Below are 23,169 nucleotides of genomic sequence, written 5' to 3' on the forward strand. Positions count from 1 at the left end.
TTCTCATATATCTGGTTATAATACTACATTGAAAATTCCCAAGTCTTTATCTCTGCACTTGATCTCTACATTGAGATCTAGATGTAAATTTCTAAAATCCAAATTTATTCATGCCAGTATTTCACTATGATAGCAAACACAGCCTATTTCAAATTGAAATAATCATTACAATTCTACTCTCCCATTTCACCTGAAAATGTGTTCCTATTTTTCTGTTTCACACTTCTTCATCAACCTTTCAGTGAAGTTCAGATGTCAGTATTTGTGATTCATGTCTTTGTATCAGTATTCATGTTTAATTAGTCATCAGATATTGTCCATGCTATTTCATGATTTCCTTCATGTTTTTCTCCAACTTCCATTTCCATCAATCTGTCCCAGGTCCCATCATCTCTTATCTATGTTATTGCAGCAGCCTCCTGATTTTCAATTGTCCTCTCTTTTCTCTGTAATCCATCCTTTACAAAATTGCTATATGTATATATCCTGCTAAAATTCAAAATCAAGCCTTTCTTAAATGTTATTCAGTTTTATTATAATTTTTATTTCATCTTGCCTTTCATTGTAGCTCTTGTTTATACATGTTTTTACCTACAGATGATAAACCTTTTGAAGAAAATGAACTATAAATATCTGACATTAGCTAGCAATACTTTGTTCACAGTAGGTAGGTAATATTACCTGACTTGAATGGTCTTTGCAATTCTATATGTAGTAAGTTCTGAAAATTCATGGAATGAAAATATTTATGTAGTGAATAGATTTATACTGAAAACTTTCCTGAAGTTGTTTTTGGTGAACATTTATTCTTAATACAACTGTAAAATCTAAATCAAGTCATTATAGCCAGCATATATTTTGAGAAATTACTTGCAAAAGACAGATTATCACAGTGAAGTGGCATATTAAATTGCTTATAAGTGTATTACTGTAAGAATGTAATGCACGTGCATATGTATATACATCATTCTTTTGAATACATTTTTTAATCAAAACCAAAGTATGTTGCTAACCAGGTAAGTGCAATTTTATGGTCTAATTTTCATGCTCATTCAGTTGAGGTAGACTTAATAGAAATTGTAGTTAGATCTTTGTCAGATTTCTAACAATGTGAAATCAGTGTGTGTATCTCTGTATATATGCATGCCTGTCAGCATAGGAATGTGCCTGTGCACTTCTGCCAGGTTCCGTAGTGATGGGAAATGAACAAACTATCTTACTATTTTATAGGGAATTTACTACTTGAAGTTTTTTTGTTTTATTCTGTGAGACATGATTTGGTTCATGATATGTATATGTATTAGGGTTCTCTAGAGGAACAGAACCAAGAGGAGATGTGATTATAAAAAGGGGATGTATTAGATTGGCTCACACAACCAGAAACTGGATAGTACACAATGGCCATCTGCAGGCTGGATAGCTAGAGGAACCAGTAGCTTCCCAGTCCAAGATGCTGAAGCTTCAAGACAAGGGATCGACAATGCTACCCCAGTCAAAGACTGAAGGCTTCTGGAAACTCCCTGGAGAATCACTGGCAGAGTCCACTTTGGAAGAGTAAAGGAGTAAGAGTCTGATAACCTAAGATGATGGTAGCAGCAATCAAGAACCTGTTCAAGAAGAAAGGAGATTGCTTGTGCTGCTGCTTCCTTGCTTTTCCAACTTTTATTCCATCCAAGTCTCTAACCTACTTGATGCTGCCACCTATGCTTCGGGAGAGTCTCCACTTCAGTTTGATATCACACATGCTTGTCGTTCCTAGACACACCCTCATTGACACACTCAGAAGCCTCTTAATTTGCAGTATCTCTTAATCCAATCAAGTTGACAGTTCAAATTAACCATTACAAGTCCACCACTTGTCAACTTGATATCCAAACATGACTCTTTACATCAGAGTTAATCTCCAAATAAACACAGTAACAAGGTCATAATTCCACCTAACATAACTTTATGCTATCCTATACTCAAAATTGTATTTTGTTTTTATGTTGAAATTTCTGAATTTTTTTTCAAGTTTTTCTCCAGGTATTCTTTACAAAAATTTTGGAAATTACATGTAATTAAAAATTATTGAAATTAAATTTTGACCTTGGTACCTTTACACATATTAATCCATGTTATTGGTAATTCAATCCAGACTTTGCCTGCTTCTGTTAGATCACATGATATTTCTTAGCTATTTATGAAGTATCTGATATTTGATTTGAACTTCTAAATGGGGCAAGACCAGTCTTCAAAGGAAAGTGTTCTGTTGAAAACACCATATATCCACACACACTCAAATCCAGACTCTTCTGCAGTTGTATTCTCCTTTTTAAGTTTCTCATTGTGAAATGAGGAAATAGACTTCAGCTTGAAATGATAACAGTTCCCCAGGTTTTATTACATATCATTGAATATAGTTTGTAGAGTTAGATTTTTAATGAATTCATTCATGATAACTAATTTTGCATAATTTGACTCTTCTTTCCTCCATAGTATATTGGGAAGTCTAATAGTTGTGCATTATGTTCTTAGTTTTCAATGTCATTTGATCTTGCAAATGAATTTAAATAACTTAAGTTATTTATCTCAGGAAATGAGAATTTTCACACTTCAATTCCTTAAAATGAAGTAAGAATGATTTTTGTCTATTTGATAATTAGGCATAGAAAGATTAGAAATAAAGGATTATAGTTTACTAAATTTTAGAACAATTTATGACTACATAGGCAAATATTTATGATGTTGAAAATGCTTTTGTTGGTGAACATTAACATATATCTTAATTTCATATAATTAAAGGTTAGTGTCCATGTCTGTAATTTAAGTCAGGATCATTCTGCTAAAGGATAAAAATAATATTTAAAACACTTTTTTTTTAGGGTAAAATCTTAATCCTTGAAACACTAGATGCATTTTGGTTTAATTGAAAGAAAAAGTTTAACTCAAGGTAATCAGCTTGTAAAATAACTGGCACTGCATAATGACAGAGATAAACACTTCTTTATATAGTAAGATTTTATAGGCAGCTAGAGATCTGGAACTGAAGTAGAATTGAGAGAATTTCTTAGGAGAAAGACTTAGAAATCACTGATGTAGAGATCACTGCTCAAATCTAGGAGCAAATGAAGTTTATATGACAGTTAATATAAATGAACAAATGCAGTGAAACAAGACTGATACCTGGGGCCTGCTCATATGTAGATGTCTGGGTGGAAAAGTGAGACTGATGAACATCAAGGCATAGACAGGAAGAGAGAGATGGTATATTATAATACATAAAGAGGAGGTTTCAAAGAAGGGATGGTTAAGAGTTTATAAAAGATAAGATTTTTATGAGCAAAGCAATGTAATATTTGCATCCTCATAGCCTGCATATTGTAGCCACTCAGTAAGTTTTTGTCATATAAATGAATGGAAGAATGAGTGAAAAACTTGTCAAAAGAAAGTTATATTTAACAACAATTTAAGAAACACATCATTAGTTACTTAAAAACACATTCTTAAATTGCCTGTGGTCTGCCAGCAAATGATGACCTAGAGTGGTCATTTAAAGGCAGATTTTTGAAACCTGTCTCCAAATTGATGAATTGGAGTATGCATTTATAATAAATAACAGATGTAAATTCTTGTCTCACTAAAGTTTGCAAACATTTGCATTTGAATTTATATAAGAGTGAGTGATGGCAGTTACATGTATCGGTATCAAGTGGGAAATATGCAGAGGATGTGTGAAATGTTACCATAGGATGCCTTTAATTAGCTAAGAAATAGAGGGAAAGGATTCAAATCAAGTGGAGATCTTTCAAAGATGTGTATTCAGCATACAAACTTGAAATCAGACACCACTTATTTTGACCATTTCAGTGCAACCTAGTGTTATCTCATGCCAATTGAATATTTCCATATTAGGACCATAATAGACTGTTGACATGCAGCTTTTATTTCATGGAAGTCTATGACTATATTATTTTTCTTTAAGTTGTGTAATCAGTTAATTATGGGAAAGAAATCAAGTATTCCAAGTACATTTGAATAATGTGAATTGTTCTGGTGTCGGGGAAGCTAATTTCCTGAACAGGTCTGTTCTCAAGAGTACAATAGCAAGAGAGCTCATGGTTAAGTTGCCAAGAATATTCCACTGACTTGCAGTCTTGTTTCTCCACCTCTATAATAACTAATTATTTAAACAGATATTTTAGCTGCATGAATATCCATGTCTTAAATCACTGCACAGATCCTGACCCTGAGTTTACTCAGAATGCTATCTACTAAATAGCAGGAAGATAATTCATGTTTGTTTGCTAGTACTCACTGATATGCCTGGAGCGTATGAAAAGAAGTATTTGAGATTTTCTAGAATTATTTACATGTTGAATGCTGGCGATAAACCAAAGAGAAATGATGATACTAACACTGGAGTTAAGAATCTGTTGGAAAATAAATCAGAAAGGTAGAAATGAAAATAACTTGTTGATAACTTACATTAGCCTGAATTATGTATGTTATCAGTGTGTATTTAATAAACTTCCAAGTATGAGAAAACAAACAACTGTACTATTCAGGGTTCTCTAGAGAACAGAACCAATAGGATGGCTGTGTATGTGTGGAGGGAGAAAGAGAGAGGAGAGACAGAAAGGGAAAGAGAGAAGCAGTAATGGAGGGAGAGAGGGAGGGAAGGGAGGAGAGAGAAAGAGAGAAGAGAAGGAAAGATTTATTACAAGAAATTAATTCACAGGATTACAGAGGCTAGCAAGTTCCAAAATCTGCAGTTGGCAAGCAGGAGACCCAGGTGAGCCAATGGTATGTAGTGCCATCCTAAATGCCATCAGACTTGAGATACACAAACAGTCAATGTTTCAATTCAGGTTTGAATACAGGAAAATAAAATCTATGTCCCAGTTCAAAGGTAGTCCAGCAAAATAAGGAATAGTTTTTACTCAGTGGAGAGTGAGTGATCTCTTCTGTTTAGGTCTTCATCTCATAAGATGAATTCCACCAAATTAGAGAGGACATTTTAACATTCTACTTTTTCTCAGTCTGTCAATTTAAATGCTAACCTCACCCAAAAACATCCTCACAGAACTAACCAAATTATGTTTAATCAAATACCTGGGTTCCCCATAATTGACACAAAAGTTAACTATCACACCTAAAAAACAAGAGGGGAAAATAGGGAAAGATAATAGTAGGATTTGGATTTGTAAAAAACTCCAGCCAAAAAAATGCCAGGCAAAACTTGGAAGTGTTCATTTCTCATTCTATAAGTTCTTTTTAAATCTATTGAATGTTGGTGCTGGTGGAATCTTAGAAATCTGTTCAGCCTATTCATATTATATGTGAAGAATTTGAGAAGTAAAGAAGTGTTTTATCCATGGTCACACAGCCCATTAACTTTAAGTCAGAACTAAATCCTAAAACTTACAAATTCAACATTATTTCTAAGGATATACTAGTATAATGTCCCTATTCTCACCTGTATACAAAACATAAGAGCTGGATAAAATTCAAACTAAATTTCAAAATGGCATTGGTAAATACAGCCCTGATTCATGATAGTCTTTTGTAGAAATAATTAACTCTTCACAAATTAGTGATTCTGATTCAGATCTCAGTGCACTTTGGGCACACCGTTGAGCAGTGTGGTGATATTGAATTAATGCAAAACATACCCTTTACATTCTTTCATACGAACTTCTGAACAAAGAAAACAAGACCTTAATGTGGCCTGTGAAAGTAAAGGATATGATAAGGAGGCGTTTACATTGGCATGAAGTCAGAATGGACTATTCATTTTCAAGCTTTGGTCACTGAAAGAAGACATTTCTTTAACCAATTTAGAAAACACATGTAAGCTTAAAATTCCTACTTCCCTTAGTGGAGTGTATATATGTGTGTAGGTGTTTTGCTGTTTTTTTGTATGTGGTAATGAGTAATCAGCACCTTCTTATGTTTCTGTAATTGTTCAAAATTTCAAGTAAGTGTTTATTTAGAAACACATTTTCAGATGAGCTGTGGTTATAACTACAGATCTGCATGAGGGGATTCATGACATGATGCTTTTCCTTAATGAACTACTTTCAAAATTTTCACAAGAGGAATCCAAAATAGATCATAATGAATTCCCTTGTCACATATTCTCCTAGGACAAAGTGACATATTTTCAAAAGTGGGTTACCCAAAAATTAGTCTGGTAGGGGGAGGGGTAAGGAAATCCACAAAGAAGTGAGTTTAAATACTTTGCTTTAATTTACTTGCCTAGGGCTGCAACTACTGAGTCTGGGTAGGAAAGAAGCTGGGCTAGACATTTGCATGTCCAGGCTGGAGGGCTAGTGAGCTTGCGGATCTAGCAGCTGGGGTGTGTTGTGGTAGCTGCTTTCCTGTGCTAAGCTGATTTACTTGTTTAAGGTCTGACCTCATCATCCTGTCAGTATGGGTTCCCACCTACACTGTTAGCAGCGGCAGCTTTCTGCCTCAGATAGAAGGCTAGAAGTATTCACAGTGTATCACAGGAGAGGGGGAGGGGAGAGAAAACAAGAAAGACTGCTCTCTTGTGCTTTTGTTAGTTTTACAGAAGAGGCAGAGAAACAAGAGATAACAAAGGCTCCGTTTCCTTTCTGTTAGAGGAGGCTTTGTCTTTCCTTTTGCAACAATGTCAGTGTCCGGCAAGAGAGAGTTTGATGTGAAACAGATCCTAAGGCTACGCTGGAGGTGGTTTAGTCACCCTTCTCAAGGTTCGCCTAACACTGGAAGCTGCCTTCAGCAGGAAGGATATGAGCATAGAGGGACCCCGGTTCAGGGCAGGTTGAAGAACCACTCTCGGGACAGAAACGGACTGAAGAAAAGCAACAGTCCTGTCCACTACAATATACTGACACCAGTGCCAGGACCGGCCCCTGCCCATCAAAGAGCCCTTCAGAATTGGCACCAGCAGAACCTGATAGAACATCTTCAAGCAAATGAAGATAAACCTAAAGCAGTACCAGAGGAGAATTTGTTCAAAGAAGATCGTGGTAAACGCTCACACAATTTGGAGATGATGGCTGATGACAATGTAGGAGATTCTAGAGCACGGTAGGAGTTTTGGGTTATATAAGTGAAAGCCATAACCTATTTTAGCTTATTCTCTAAAACTCCCAGGGTTAAATAGAAGGTGTTACAATAATCTCTGAATTTTTATGCATCCAATTAAGGTCTCCAAGAAACTCCCTCCTCTAAGTATATAAAGGAAAACTGTAATACCACATACATTTTGAAAATTAATGGGAATATTTTTAGGGTAGTGAGTTTATTTCTCCTGTTTCATTCCCACTCCATTAAGAATCGTTGTAGTTCTAAGAGAGATTTTTATAATTTTTAATTTTTTAGATGTTCAAATAGTTGTGATTCTTTGTGCAAGGGTGATAAATTGCAAGAACTCTTCCTAACTTTGTGAGTTAGACCAACTTGGACAAAATATAGACTTCGGCTGCCCAGCACATCCTTATCTATTGCTTAGTTCACAGCTATAATAAGGATTTATGAAATTAGGTTATTGTATGTGAGGATATGAAACTTTCTTTGGCATTTGAGATTACGTTCAAGTTGTGCTACTTTCACAACTAGTTTACAATCATGAAAATAGTCTGCATAAAGCACATAATAAGATAGTGCTTACAGCAATGAGATCTTGAAGTAGGAAATGGAATATGTCAACTATTTCAGGACATTAAAATGGAGGAAGAAAATATATAGTGTGTTCAGGTATAATTCAGAAACCATTTGATTTGGTTACTTTTGTGTCCATTGGTCCCATCTGAGTGGAAGAAAATTATGTTCTGCCCTCAAATATTGTCAAATATAACTTAACCTAGTGGATTTTTATGTCTTTTCTTTTTTTCTTCATTATCAGAAATCTTCATATTCTCAATATCTTTTAGACACAGGTGATGAACTTTCCAATGTAAGTTTTGGAAGTGCTATAGAGAAAGAGGTATTTTGATGTGCTTAAATAATATAACAGTTCAACAAAAAGTTATGCAATTTTATTTGAAAATCTGGAAACTTGGCATACTGTATCTTTATGGAGGACACAAATTTATCTCTTGATAAAAGTTTTTACAATGTATTTTCAGAACACTGTCTTGCTTCCATAAATTCAAAAGAGAAAGTCTAAAGAAAAATAACATAGTAACGTTATGACAAAAGACAAATCAATTGTGCCAAATGACATCTTTATAGAAACTCAGTTATGTTGAAATGTAAATACACAGATTTTTTTGAAATGACTTTATAATATTAGTTTACTGTGATATAGGCTTCTTAAGAAATTAAGTTGCCTGTGTGTATTTTCTAATGCACTTTGTGTTTTCCCAAGGAAATGTTATGTAAATATTGGGATTGAAAGTTGCATTTGGTACAACTAACAGGACCTTCAAAATAATATAAAGCCTATACTATTAGACTCAGCAGCTTTTCAAATTATTTCTCCTCACTGTGAATATGTTTTAAAAATGTTGAATTTTGAGAGTAATGAATGCATTTAACTCACAGTAGACAATTTTAAATTGCTCACTCTGCTTTTCTGACAAAATTCTCTGAGGATTCATGAATTGATTTTAAATCATGGAAATGTTTACAATAAATTAGATGCTAGAAGAAAATGATGAATAAGGTGTTGAATATAAAGTATCACCAAGTACTATATTTTTTAAAAGTAGTTTCTCTTTTGATATTCTTCCTGATGAATTTTTTATGTTTTAAAACAATATTCTGTTAATTTTCCAATGGTTTCAGAGGAAAGCAAATATTTTCTTAAAATAAAATAGGAAGTGGTCTTATAGATATGTTAAGGATATCTTAAGCATAAGGAAAGAACTAAATTGAAAACCTTATTAAATGAAATATGATGCTTTATTACTCTTTCATTACTCAGTCTGAATCTCCATGTCTTGCCTCAGGAAAGACTAAGAAGCAGTTGACTGATGTCTTGATTCTCTAATGCCTCTCTTCTTCAGCAAGATTAGGGAGCAGGATGAAAGAATTGTGGCAGTAGCCTGTATCACCACAATATAACTCTTTTGGTTTAAAAAAAAAGAAAACAGTAGTAAGTGTGCAGAATTACCACAGTATGAGATGACCTCTGACACTTATGCAAAGTAAGGATCTTTATTCCATTTTCTATGAACATTACAGGGAATGAACAGAGAATGGGCTAAGTTTGAAATACACAATATAACAGAATAAACTACAATTTAGTACCCCAAGAGATATTAAATCTAACATATTAAAATTTTATGTTGCTTTTGATATTTAAAAATTCAGATACATTCCTATAGAGTTGTATTATAAGTATGTAGTATATCAGAGAACAGCTCTACATCATAATTCAACTTCATAAGTATGCACACACATATATGATTATTATTAGAGACTGGAGCTCAATTATCATTTTCTTATTGTCCTAGTTATCTACAGAGTCTGCATCTTTGCTTCTCTGTAAATACCTTGCTTAAGTATTCTTTCTTTATTTCAACCATAGCTTCCAACAAAACATATTTTAGTAGTGCTTTATGATTTTGCTTTTTGTGACACAATATTTGGTTATGAATCCATATATATATATATTTGCAGTTGCTCATAAATAAATGATTGCATAAATACTCAGGTGGATGCCACAGTGTTAACACTAGGAAAGATTATTCAAAACTGCATTGGCTAAATCAAATGGAGTTATCTCTTCATCATGTTTGATGATATTGACAAACATGCAAATAACCTATTTATGGTCCAAGAACATGTCTTAGTACAAAATTTGAGGTTCACAAAATTGCTTATTTGAAAGAAATTGGCAGAAATGGGGATCATGATCGCATTCTACCTGTTAGGGATTTAGGCTTTTGCATACGGTGCCAACTATACTGATATATTAGTTCGTATATCTTTACCAGTGCTGCACTGTTCAACAAGACTCCAAATTACCTCTCTACTTGAGCTCTTTTGAATTTTCAAGTAAAAATTGCCTAGAAAAAAGAACAAGTATCAGTATTTATATTGATATCCAAAAGGAAAGTGGATTAGATGACTAAGACTAAGATTTATTAATAATTTATCCACAAATATTGAGCATCCATTGTGTGTCAGACACTCTTCTAGGTTCTAGGAATGAAATAGGATTAAAAATCAATCGTTTTCACAGAATAAACATTCTAATAGAGAGGGTCATTAACATAATCAAAAATATAATATTTAAGTTGTTATAAATGGTATGAAGAAATATTAATTAGAAGGAAGAGAGTGAATGGGTAATGCTCCTTTGGATAGGGAAGGCTTTTCTGATGAGGTGACATTTGAGCAGAGATTTAAATGAAATGATGGAAGAAGCCAAGATGGCTGAATCAAGAATTCAAAGCAAATGAGAAGTTACTGCTTCTATTCCACAAGAGAGTGCTTAACTGCCATACATCTTTTTCTACACAAATCTGTGCCACATGTCCCTACACAATGCCCTTAATATCCCTTAACTTAATTGATGAACTAAAAAATATGCCCTGCCCTTATTTTTATTAATGATTTTAAGATCATATGCATGGCCTATGGTTACAGAGGTGACTTTTAACCATCCTGTAATCATGTTACCATTTTGTCATCTGGAAATCTTTATATTCAACCAATAGATCATACACTTCATGTACAGAGACTTATGCTTTGTGAGACATTGCCACATGATACTCTGCTTCCTTTTTTAACAAAATTATTCAGATAGAGACAAATGTAGTCTGGATCTTCATCCTCTACAGAAACCCATCTGTGAAATGGAATCTGCTCGGGAAATGTTTATGCATGAGGGAAATCCTGAATTGAAAACAGTGAAAATTACTGTAAGATTCTTTTCTGATAAAATAAAAATGAGCTATGTGGATATTTGTAGGGAGAACTTTCCAGGAAGAGTGAACAACAATTTCAATTACCTTGAGATGGGACTGTGCATGCTGTGTTCAAACACAAGAAGGTCAGTGCATCTAGAGTAGATGGTTCAATAGAAAGAATGGTAGAAAATGAATTTGGAAAGGTAACAATAATAAAGCAATAATAATACAACAATTGCAGCCTTTTTCCTGGGAGTGAAATACTGTGGTCCTCCTGTCTCATTTTGGTCATACAACTTAAGTTAGGATTTTTAAAAATATATTTAATATTTGAAAAATTTAGTACTCCCTTCCATTTAAGAATCTGTGATATTTTGTGACCATGTTTCTTTAAATATTATGATTAAGCACTTGTAGTCTTTATTTCTGATATTTGAAATGCAAGGTTTTCACCTCTGCATTTGCAAACAAGTATAAATTATGCAAAATGTTTTATACTATTTATTATGTGACTCAAGAGCAATATATCACATTTTCCTGTTGCAAATTCCATATATGGAATATATGTCTGCCCCTTGATGCTATTTTGTTTTTTTGTTGTTGTTGTTATTTTTTGTAATGGGAATTGAACCCAGGGACACTTAACCACTGAGCCACATTCCCAGCTTTTTTGTATCTTATTTAGAGAGAGAGAGTCTCACTGAGTTGCTTAGGGCCTCACTAATTTGCTGATGCTGGCTTTGAACTAACTCACTATCCTCCTGATTCAGCTGCTCAAGCTGCGGGATTACAAGAGTATACCACTGCACCTGGCCCTTAATGCTAATTGTGTTGAATTCTTTCCTTTGATTTTCTAAGCAAAAAAAGTCACATATTGTGTGTATGTATATATATGCATATATACATGTGCATATATATTTATGTATGTTTACTTATCAATTTCACATTATTTTATCTAAAGGAAAGTGTAAACTGAAATCAAGGGGGAGGACTGGAGAGCACTGGATCCTCAATAAATATATTTACTTCAAAGTATAATATTCTGCAAGATGAACATAGAATACCTTGCAGTTTCAGAAAATAAGAAGTGATAAAAATAATAATGCATATACGTTAAAGGAACACAGGAATGACTTAAACAGCCCCCAATACAAAGTAGAGTAGTAAAATAGAGTAGCATTAGATTATGAACCAAAGTATTAAATAAACATCCATGCGTCCACACAGATATAAATAAATGATTGAATGGTTAGAGAGATAAATATAGGACTCTTGAAGTGTAATTCCAAATAATTTATTTAGAAACTCTACCCCCAAGAAGGTGGGGCAGAATATAGGGAAGAATACATTTAAATTTTCAGTGGAGAAAAATAGCAAACATTACCTTAGTTGTATAATTAAGGTTAACATCAAAAGTGTTCAATCACCTCAAATGTGCACAAAATGTATGTTGTGATGAGATTGATATTTTACCTGTCTTCCTCCTCTTCAAAACCTATCACCCCAATTTAATTATGAAAGAAAAATCAGAAAAATCCAAATAGGAAGACATTCTACAAAACACCCAGTGATTTATCCTGACATTGCCAATGTCATCAAAAACAAACAAAAAAGGGCCTGGGGATATAGCTCATTTGGCAGAGTGCTTGCGAGGCATGAAATACTGTCATGACCAAGAGGAGCTTAAGAAGAAACAATAATTCCATTCCTAGTCTTTTGAGAATTCTCTATACTGCTTTTCAGAGTGGTTGCACCAATTTGCAGTCCCACCTGCAATGTATAAGTGTACCTTTTTCCCCACATCCTTGCCAACATTTGTTGTTGCTTGTATTCTTGATAATTGCCATTCTGACTAGAGTGAGATGAAATCTCAGTGTAGTTTTAATTTACATTTCTCTAATTGCTAGAAATGTTGAATACTCTCAATCATTTGTTGATCTTTCATATTTCTTCTGTTAAGCATCTGTTCCTTTGTCCATTTATTGATTGGGTTATTTGCTTTTTTGGTATTAAGTTTTTTGAGACCTTTATAGATCATGGAGATTAATGCTGTATCTGAGGTGCAGGTGGCAAAGATTTTATCCCATAATATGGGCTCTTTCTTCATGCTTTTGATTTTTTCCTTGCTGCGGAGAATTTTTAGTTTGATACCATCCCATTTATTAATTCTTGATTTTACTTACTGTGCTTTAGTAGTCTAGTTGAAGATTTCGGTTCCTAAGCTGACATGACGGAGAGTTGGGCTTACTTTTACTTCTAGTAGGTGCAGGTTTCTGGTCTAATACTTAGGTCTTTGATCTACTTTGAGTTGAGTTTTGTGCAGGGTAAGAAATAGGAGAAATATGAATTTCCAGTTTTCCCAGCACCACTTGATGAAGAGGTTATGTTTATACCACCTTTGTCTAGTATGAGATAACTGTATTTATGTGGGTTTGTCTCTGTGTATTTTCCTATGTATATACATGGATACACCACAATGAATCACAACATCATGTATATCCACAAGACTGGGATCCTAATTAGAATAAGACATAATTCATGTTTGTATATATGTCAAAATATACTCTACTGTCATGTATAATAAGAAGAACATATAAAATAAAATGCAAGCCAAAAGAAGACATGATGAATATGTGGAACATATTTATATAATGTGGAAAAAATAGAACCTTTGGTAAAAACAGAAATCTGAACAAAGATTGACCTTATTTATTGATAAAATATTAATATTGGCTACTGAATTTAAAAATTCTTACAATACTAATATAAGAAAGGGAAACTGAGAGTGGGGTAAATGGGGACACTCTCTACTATAACTAAGCAATCACAGGTTTTCTATAAAAACATTTCGCCACTTTAGGAAGTACTACCTTAGCAAAGAAATTTCCTAAATAAACACTAGAGGACTATCCAATCACGAAAACTTTTTTTTTTTTTTTTTTTGGTGTGTGTGTGTTTCTGTGTGTGCTTTGGCAGCTAGATAAAAGGAAACATGCAAAATGTCATCCAGATGACATTAATTGTATCTATCATGTGATATGCACCAACTTTAAGGGCATAACAACTAATAAGGTCACAGTAAACTATCTCTTTTTGATGCCATCTGAAACAAAAATCATCTTTTAATCACTGAGAATATAATGGATACTGATGAAGTGGAATAAATTTATTAGTACTTTCAAATAAAAATGACCTGTCACTTTAATAAAAAATTAGTTGCATCCCTGTTTCTGACTTCTCTTTCAGGAGGAAAAAATGACACATATAAGACAAGCTTCCTTATATAAAAAAACTTTATCTTCCCATGCAAAATGACACATATAGCCATTAAGTATATACTGTTTATTGTATCAGGTTCATGCACCCCAAGTGGTACAGTAAGGAGATTTTCTAATTAGACTAAGAACTACCTAAGAGAAGGTGACTAGAATTGAGAAAATCTAAAACAGTTATAGGAAGACGTCGGATGGAACAGGTATTACTGAAATTTTATTTTATTTTTTTTTATAGATGACTTACTTTGGAAACACTGCAAAACATGTAATTCTTAAGTCAATAGCTAGATATGATATGTATATATCACTATAATTTGCATTAGAAAATGCAATGTGGATGGTCATATTTATTGCAGGTAACAAACGAATCTATAATTTTTTATTAATCCTGGTTAACTTTTCTCAGACTTTCCCATTGGTCACAGTGATTTATCACTTATATACTTCCAAATGCTATTGTATAGAATGTACCACTCACTCTCCTCACTACATGTTTATTCCCGTTGCTTCCTCCGTACCTATAGTCAACATCCTGAAATGTTTTCCAACACATCTTTAATTTAAGGTATTTGTTCTTGGTCATGCCACTGCTAGGTTACTAAATGGAAGCTATCTATTAAATCTCTTATCTAAATTTTCCCTGGGAATTAGATTGCTGACACCACAATTAGACTTAGGTGTTCTTTTCTGGTTAATGTTTATTATAGCACCTGTTAAAAGAACTAATAAACAACTGTATGAATAACAGAGTTTTACATGAAATTTTACGCAACACGACTATTCATATTAGTCTGAAGTCTGCTGCAGTATTTGACAAGCCAGTTGCTTACCTGAGATATTGGCGTTCTCTTTTTTTCTTCTATTCAAGAAGTAAGCCCTAAACACATTAAAATACAAAAAAGAATCCTGGCCAGATAAACCTTGAAACACATCACAGAAGAGATATGATTTGAAATAAACTTTGAGGAACAGGTAGCACCTTGATCCAACTGTCAGATCCTTTATTATTTTTGTCTCCAAATTGCATCAGCAAATAAATTATAAAATCAGAAATACTGTATTTAATGAATTCAAGATCGTTTTAAAATTTATTTGGTTTGTAAAAATCTTTATATTGAAACATCTTAATCACTCATTCTTGCTAGTACCATTAAGTGTTATTTTCCTCAAGAAGTCATATTTTGATGCTTGTGTGTGATCAAAAGAAATAAAACACAGAGAATTTATTATTTCCAGTAGAGCAATCTGTCTCCTCCACCTTAACTTACCATTCTGAAAGAAGAGAGTTCTGGGATTTACAAGAACAATACTTAATCAGTAACAGCTTGGCTATGCTTAAGTTTCCATATACCATGCTAGAAAACTAAAAAGTACATTTGAAAGTAAAAGAGTAAATATATATCAATATTTCCTTAGCATTTTTGCTTCACTTGATATGTAAGAACCAAGAAATTGTTAATTTGGAGCAACTTGTCCTTTAAAAACACATTGATTTGATTGCATCAAGATGTGGTAAAACACAAGATGATTTTTATTTTATAACATTTGTATGAATTCTAAAGAATGTTTTCTCCAAACATAATATAGCCTTATATTAGTGATTCAATGTTATATGATTTTGTAGCTTTTCAACTTTAACTGCAATGCATAAATGACACTATGATTTTTTTATCTCAAGCTCCATAATACTGTACAACCAATTTTATAGATATATATAGATATATATACATATATACATTCTTCCTAGAATAGATCAAACTTTCAAAATCTATGTCTTGTTTCTAAAGTGTAACTAACAAAATATATTTTGTTTTATAAAAGAAATACTTAAATGAACCTTAAGTTTAAACATTAAGGCATGTTCTTTAAATTTTACTTCAGTTTTTTTCTATTTCCACATTTCTTTTAGTTATGCCAGTTGCTATACTCCTATTATTCCCATTTGATGAAAGCTAAAAACATGTGGTTACAAAAGGGGGACATGTTAAACTTTTATATTGATTTGATCCTTGTATTTAATGTCAGCTAGTCTAAAACTGAATAGGAGACAACTTCAAATCATTTATTTGGTATTTCATTAAGAAACGTTTATGAGGGCACACATTAACTGAAGATGAGTCTAGCTTACTAGAAAGGCATAGTTCTGTACTTAATATCAAATAATAATGTAGGGATTTTTTAAAAAGATGAGCAACTTACTTCAGATTCCATTATATGCCAGGTACAGATATTGTTTAAGCTCTAATTATTTTCTCTTTATTTCCCTTTATTTTAATATTTATGTTTGTCTTAACTCTCTCTTTCTTTCTTTATTATTTAATTCCTTCCAAAGAGTGGAATCACAGAAATAGGAATTGATTTATGGAGGGACATCTCACCTGTACTTTTTGTCCAAAAGAGTGACTTTATGATGTACCAGAAGTCAGCATGAGAATGTTAAAGGAGAGTGTTAATCTGTGCCCCATGTGTGTTAGTGTTGACTGTGTCATAAATTCAAGGTTGCATCAGAAACTGACTGTGTTCTAAAGATCGTTTCTATATAGCTGGGTATTTACTATAAGGATTATTAAGATTATTGATATTCCTTTTTGGAAACTACCATATTTATCCTAATGATCTTTGCTTGTTGGGTTAATTTTATTAGCAGAGTAAAACCATAAATAAGGTAATATATTTGACAAACTTTTTAAAAATACCTTTAATTAATTACTTTATTTTTTTATGTAATGCTGAGGATCAAATGCAGTGCCTCACTCATGCTAGGAAATTGCTTTACCACTGACCTACAACCCCAGCCGAAGATGACAAATGTTTTAGAAATATATTACTGGGGGCTGGAGTTATGGCTCTAGTGGTAGAGCACTTGCCTAGCATGTGTGAGGCACTGGGTTCCATTCTCAGCACCACATATAAGTAAATGAATAAATAAAGATCTATCAACATCTAAAAAATATATTTTTTAAAAAAAGAAATATATTACTGTAGTTAGAACATCTGATGTATGAGAAAATGTTCTTTGGAAGATTCTGTTTAATATATTCTACTCATAATCATACTGGGAAATCCCAACTCCATCACTGTATGTTATTTTTTTAAGGAAGAGCTTTACTTTGATGTAGCTTGTGTAATACCATGGTGAAATATAATGAAATGTCCCAAATTCTCCCATCATATATCATTTATGAAATTTCAAATGTGACCTTCACCTAGCTCTGTAACTTTTACTGCGATTCCTTTGCCTTTTTCCACTTAAACTTCAAATATTAACTGTGAGAAAACTTGAGAAGGATAGAGAACACCATGGACCCCAAGCTACACCAAATCTTTTATTGGAGTTAGTTCCCTCACTGGACATTTTTGCCAAAATCCTTTGATTTTTCTTATATTTCATTTAAGATTATAGACACTTAAAATATGAAATAAAGCAAACCACATGGGAATAATTCTATTTTCCTATTTTATGAATATTTATAACTGCAATAGTCATTAACATTTGAAGAGAAAGAGTTACACAGTAGGTATAATAATTTATATTTCATGAGATTAACAATTTTAAATGCTCAAGAATATACAAATTGTATTATCTATATTATAAATACAGTGCAATAATTAATGCTATATATGTATGTATGGTAATAATAAGTCTTTTGAGTCATTTTGAGTTCAGGCTGTTCTATGCTAGTGTGTGTGGAATTGTCCACTTCAGAGACTTCTCATTATTATGCAGTATCTGCTGCATTTCATGAACTGTACTAAGGAGGACATAGAACTATTTTTTCCATTTAATCTTCTTGTCATTTTCAAAATTTTTTTATTTATTCTAATTAGATATACATTACAGTAGAATGTATTTATGTACTTTGATAAATCATACATAAATGGAGTATAATTTCTCATTTTTCTGATTGTACATGTTGTAGGACCACATCAGTCATGCAATCATATATATACATGAGGTAATAATGTCTGTTTCATTCTACTATCCTTCCTGTCCCCATACCACTTCCCCCCATCACTCCCCTCTATGTAATCTAAGGTAACTCTATTCTTCCCTAGTGCTCCCCCTTATTGTGAACTAACCAATCCCCAAAACCAAAGGCTGAATGTTTTTCACAATCTTCTTGTGATTTTTCAAATGTAAAATGTACTCCAGTTTTTTTCCCTGGAGAATCCAATTCTTTAAATATGTCCTCTATAATTGAAAAATAAGTTTATCCCTTCTGAAACAACCCATTCTTCATAATTTCTTTATCAATTTTCTGCCTAGTATATCAGACTTTTAGACTTAATTTTTTTCTGGGCTTCAAGAATACTGAACAACTTGTTTTTATGTTTATTTTTCTGTTTTCTGCAATTTGAGATTATTATTTTATGCATGCAACTTTTTTCACATTGAAAATTCACAATCTAATAGGATGTTCTGCAGAAGTTGTTAATTGCTTTTAATTTCCTCACATACAGCATTGCAAATCTAGTAAAATTCTTTTAATCTCCACTCTTATTTCAATCATTCAAGAGACATCTACTTATTACGAAATACTCAACTTTGGTTTTCATGATGTAACTAGTAGCTATGAGTTGGCTGGTAATTCAAGCTAAATTTCACATGTGTTTTTAGAAAAAAGACTGGAAGCAAAAAATATAAGTAAATACATTCATGTTCCTTTTAAAAATATTGTATTTATTTATTCATTTACTTTTTATGTGGTGCTGAGGATCAAACCCAGTGCCTCATACATGCTAGGTGAGTGCTGTACACCTGAGCCACAACCCCAGCCCCTGCATTAATGTTCTTTTTTTTTTTTTTTAGAAATCTAATTATTTTTTATTATTTTTTATTTATCTTTTAAATTTTTACAAACTACATTTTGATTCATTATACACATATGGAGTGCATCATTTCATTTCTATGGTTGTACACGATGTAGATTCATACCATTCATGTACTCATACATGTACATAGGGCATTTGCCACTTGATGCCGACCAGCGGGACAAAGGACACGTACACTTCAGAAGTTCAGAAAGCATCTTCTACTTTATTCGGATAACACCCTCAATATATAAGCAGTCTCATGCATAAGCAATTGTAATCAGATATGTCCATCCAATCCTATTAAAGGTCAAGCGATCATGAGCTCAAGCATACATGTAAGATATATCTGTCCACGCACTAAGCAGCTGAACTAATTATCATACAACCAATGGTAAACGCTTCCTGTTTTTCTCAAGGTGCATTCAGCATGTCCTTTGGCTCTCTGCCAGTCGCCATCTTGGATGCATGTGGTGTAACCCTGGGCCCTGGGTCTTGCCCGCCACATTTCCCCCTGTTTATTTATATAAGACTGTGCCTGTTTTAGGTTGTCCATGGCAGAGCAACATCCTTACCCGTCATCGGACAATGAGGCTCTTGCCCTCATTTCCTATCTTAGGTCAGTATGAGCTCCCCATGGATCTTACCCGTCTTTGACTACCCGTCCACCATATTTAACCAGACTTGGGGGGATGAGCCAGTATCAATTGCGACGAGAGCTTGGCGAATAATGGCTGTTTCTCTGCGCTGATGTATACGCATTTTGTATAAACACTATATGCACAGAACAGATACAACACACAATAGACCTCCCACGGACAAAAACCCAAACCATTCTTTTCCCCATTGAACAACTGACTGGAGAAATGTGGCCAATTGTTGTAAAAATAGGAGGATATAGAATAGAAGAGTTGGTAAGGGGTACAAGATAGGGCCACGTCTTTACTATCCCCCATAGTTCACGCGAGTCTCCTCCATTAACTTGGTGAGAAATCGCCAACACCATCAGCTGGAGAAGCCTCCTCATCTTCTTCCTGTTTTTGGGTCTCTGTTGAGGCCTTGACCAATCTCTCCTGCACCCAAATTGGTGATTCTGCATCCTGTGGGAAAAAACAAACAGATCCTCGGGTCCAGATTAACACCGGATTTCCATTGTCCTGATAGAATGTCCTTCCAGAGCACTTGAGGTAGATGTTTTTTATTAGGCTCTGATTGACGGTCAGCAGCCCATCAGCCCTCAGAATCAAGATTTAAAAAATTTAAGATGAACAAGGCAACAGATAATTTGTCTTTTGGGGATCTGTATGATGCCCCTATTCCCCCTTTTTGTTTATAAAGCATGTTTTTAAGCATTAAATGGGCACACTCAACAATGCTTTGTCCAGTAGGATAATAGGGAATTCCTGTGACATGTTGAATACCAAAGGTGGAACAAAATTGTTTAAAGGCCTGGGACGTATATCCAGGACCATTATCTGTTTTAATTTGTTTGGGAACCCCCAGGATGGAGAAAGAGTGTAAACAGTGTGTTATTACATCTTTGGTTTTTTCCTCCAGTATGAACAGAGGCCGTAATAAATCCTGAAAAGGTATCAATAGACACATGAATGAATTATAGTTTTCCAAATTCTGAATAATGAGTTACATCCATTTGCCAAATATGATTGGGCTGAAGCCCTTTTGGATTTACTCCTAACGAGGGGTAAGGAATAAGTGTAGCATATTTAGCATAAGACTTGACTATGTCCTGAGCTGTTACCTTAGTAATGTTATAGCATGTACGTAGAGTGGAAGTATTTATGTGAAATTTGGAATGAAAAGTTTTTGCAGTTTTAAGCATATTAAAGATGTGTGGATCTCTGGTGGCCGTGTCTGTTAAATCATTGTGTAAATTTAGAGGACCTGGAAGGTCAGTATGAGCCCGAACATGCCCAATAAAAAAGGATCTTTTCTGTCCCAGATAAGTTTTTTTAAGCATTGTAAATATTTAGTAATAGTGGAGGTGAGGGAAATCAGACCAGTTAATTCTAAATTTTGAATAGCATTAAACATATTTGCTATCAGAGAATAGGTTAAAAGGCTCATGTTGGGTTTTGAATACTTCTATAGCTACTAATAGTTCTGTTTGTTGTGCAGATAGAGTATTAAACAGCAATGTTGTTGTAACATTATCTATAGTAATAGCACCCGTACCATTTATTGATCCATCAGTAAATATAAGGTTAGCTCCTATAATAGGTTCTTTTCGGGTGACTTTAGGGAAAATTATGGGATGTTGACTCCAAAATTGGAGAAGAGGATCAGAGGGCAAATGGTTGTCAAACACAGCAGAAGTACTAGTAAAGACTATAGCCCATGAATTTCAATTATTAATAAGATATTGTATCTGATCAGTAGTATAAGGAGTAGTTATTGTCGAGGGATGTGACCCAAAGGTGGAAAGGGATACTTTTAATGCCCTAAGGATTAATTCTGCCACAGGTTCAATAAACAAAGATAAGACCTTGTTAGGGGCATAATTCATGTGAACCCATAGAATAGGACCCTTTTGTCAAAACACTCCTGTGGGTAACTTATTTGTGGCCAAGACAATGAATGATAAAGGCTTAGCTAGGTCAATACAATCAAGATGAACGTTTTCCATAGCTGTTTCAACAAACTTGAGAGCTGTTCGAGCCTTAGGGGTAAGCACCCGCTTAGAAAGGGGGTCAGAAACACCTTTAAGAGTGTCAAACAGGGGGCCCAAACTTGAGGTGGGTAAGTGAAGGTAAGGTCTAATCCAATTAATATCACCCAAAAGTTTTTGAAAAGCATTTAAAGTTCTAAGTTTGTCCACCAGAATGGTAATTTTTATGGGTTTTAACCATAGTTGCATTTATGATAGATCCCAGGACGTTTTTGGTGTCTGTCATTTGTACTTTATCAATGGCAATATGTAAGCCCCATCTTTCCAGTGACTTTAGTAAGGAATTATAACATTGCTCTAAGACAGGTTTTTCCTTATGAGCTAGCAAAATATCATCTATATAATGATAGATTGAAAGTTGAGGGTTTGCTAGGTGTATGAGTTCAATAGTCTTGCCTACATATATTTGACACATAGTGGGGCTATTGGCCATGCCCTGTGGGAGGACTATCCATTCATGTCTTTTATTAGGAGAGCTATTATTAAGTGAGGGCACAGTAAATGCGAACCTTTTGGTGTCTGAGGGATGTAACGGAATGGAAAAGAAGCAATCTTTTATGTCAATAACAATGGAGGGCCAATTAAGTGGGATAGTCAATAAAGTAGGTAATCGTAATTGAATAGGTCCCATGGGCTCCATTATAGAATTTACTGCTCTTAGATCATGTGATAGCCTCCATTTTCCTGATTTCTTTTTTATTATGAATATTGGTGTGTTGAAAGGAGAGGTGAATGGTTTGATGTGTCCGGCATCTAGTTGTTCTTTAACCAATTGCTGGGCCGCTTCTAATTTGTCTTTTGAGAGGGACCACTGAGGGACCCCGACAGGTTTATCAGATTTCCATGTTATTTTAATTGCTTCAGTGGTCCCTAATGAAAATCCAATCCCTTTTTATCTTGTTTTGGAGTAACTAAAATGGGTGAAGAGGTTCTTGACTATTTTTCCCAAGACCTTTTGCCCATATGTGTCCTTGGGCTAACATCATTTGATTAGCTTTTGGATTACTGTATGGGATCTCAGATGTGAGATGTAAATTCATCTGTTCCATGATATCTCTCCCCCACAAGTTTACCGGGAGATGTTCGAGGATGTAAGGTTGGACAGTACCATTATAACCTTCCTCATCCTTCCATTTTTATATGGCTGCACTCTTGTTAGGATTGGAAACTATACCCAATCCCCTTAAAGTCTGATCTGCTTGTTGAAGTGGCCAGGCTTTGGGCCATTCTGTAATTTTGATAATACTTTTGTCAGCCCCAGTATCTAATAAGCCCTCAAAACTTTTGCCTTTTATCACTAACTTTGTCATAGGTCTATCTTTTAAATCCAATGTTAACATGACCATATTTTGGCCAGTAGAACCTAATCCTTTATTTCCCCTAATAATATTCTTTGATGGATATTGATCATGGCAGCTGGGTAAGACCAACAATTGTGCTATGCGATCACCCTGAGCTATTATTGCTACACCTCTTAGTGAAGAAGCAAGGATTTTTATTTCTCCTGTAAAATCAGGGTCTATAACTCCAGGGACAATATTTAATCCTTTTAAAGCAGAAGAACGCC

At 34.0% G+C, this 23,169-nt stretch overlaps 1 protein-coding gene across 3 annotated transcripts in view; it reads left to right on the forward strand.

Annotated features, from left to right (window-relative positions):
• The first annotated feature begins 6,346 nt into the window (after positions 1 to 6,346).
• Positions 6,347 to 23,169, forward strand: part of Klhl4 (kelch like family member 4) — a 97,517-nt gene continuing 80,694 nt past the window's right edge. For 2 of the 3 annotated variants that reach the window (XM_047535871.1, XM_047535872.1), the window contains exon 1: positions 6,347 to 7,056. In XM_047535871.1, coding sequence (XP_047391827.1) covers positions 6,635 to 7,056 — 422 coding nt within the window. In that variant the 5' untranslated portion in view covers positions 6,347 to 6,634. Of the gene's footprint in view, positions 7,057 to 10,882; positions 10,973 to 23,169 lie in introns of those variants that run through there. The other variant, XM_047535873.1, reaches the window with a different exon arrangement.

The sequence above is a fragment of the Sciurus carolinensis genome, chromosome X (genome assembly GCF_902686445.1).
Source record: "Sciurus carolinensis chromosome X, mSciCar1.2, whole genome shotgun sequence".
NCBI lineage: Eukaryota > Metazoa > Chordata > Mammalia > Rodentia > Sciuridae > Sciurus > Sciurus carolinensis.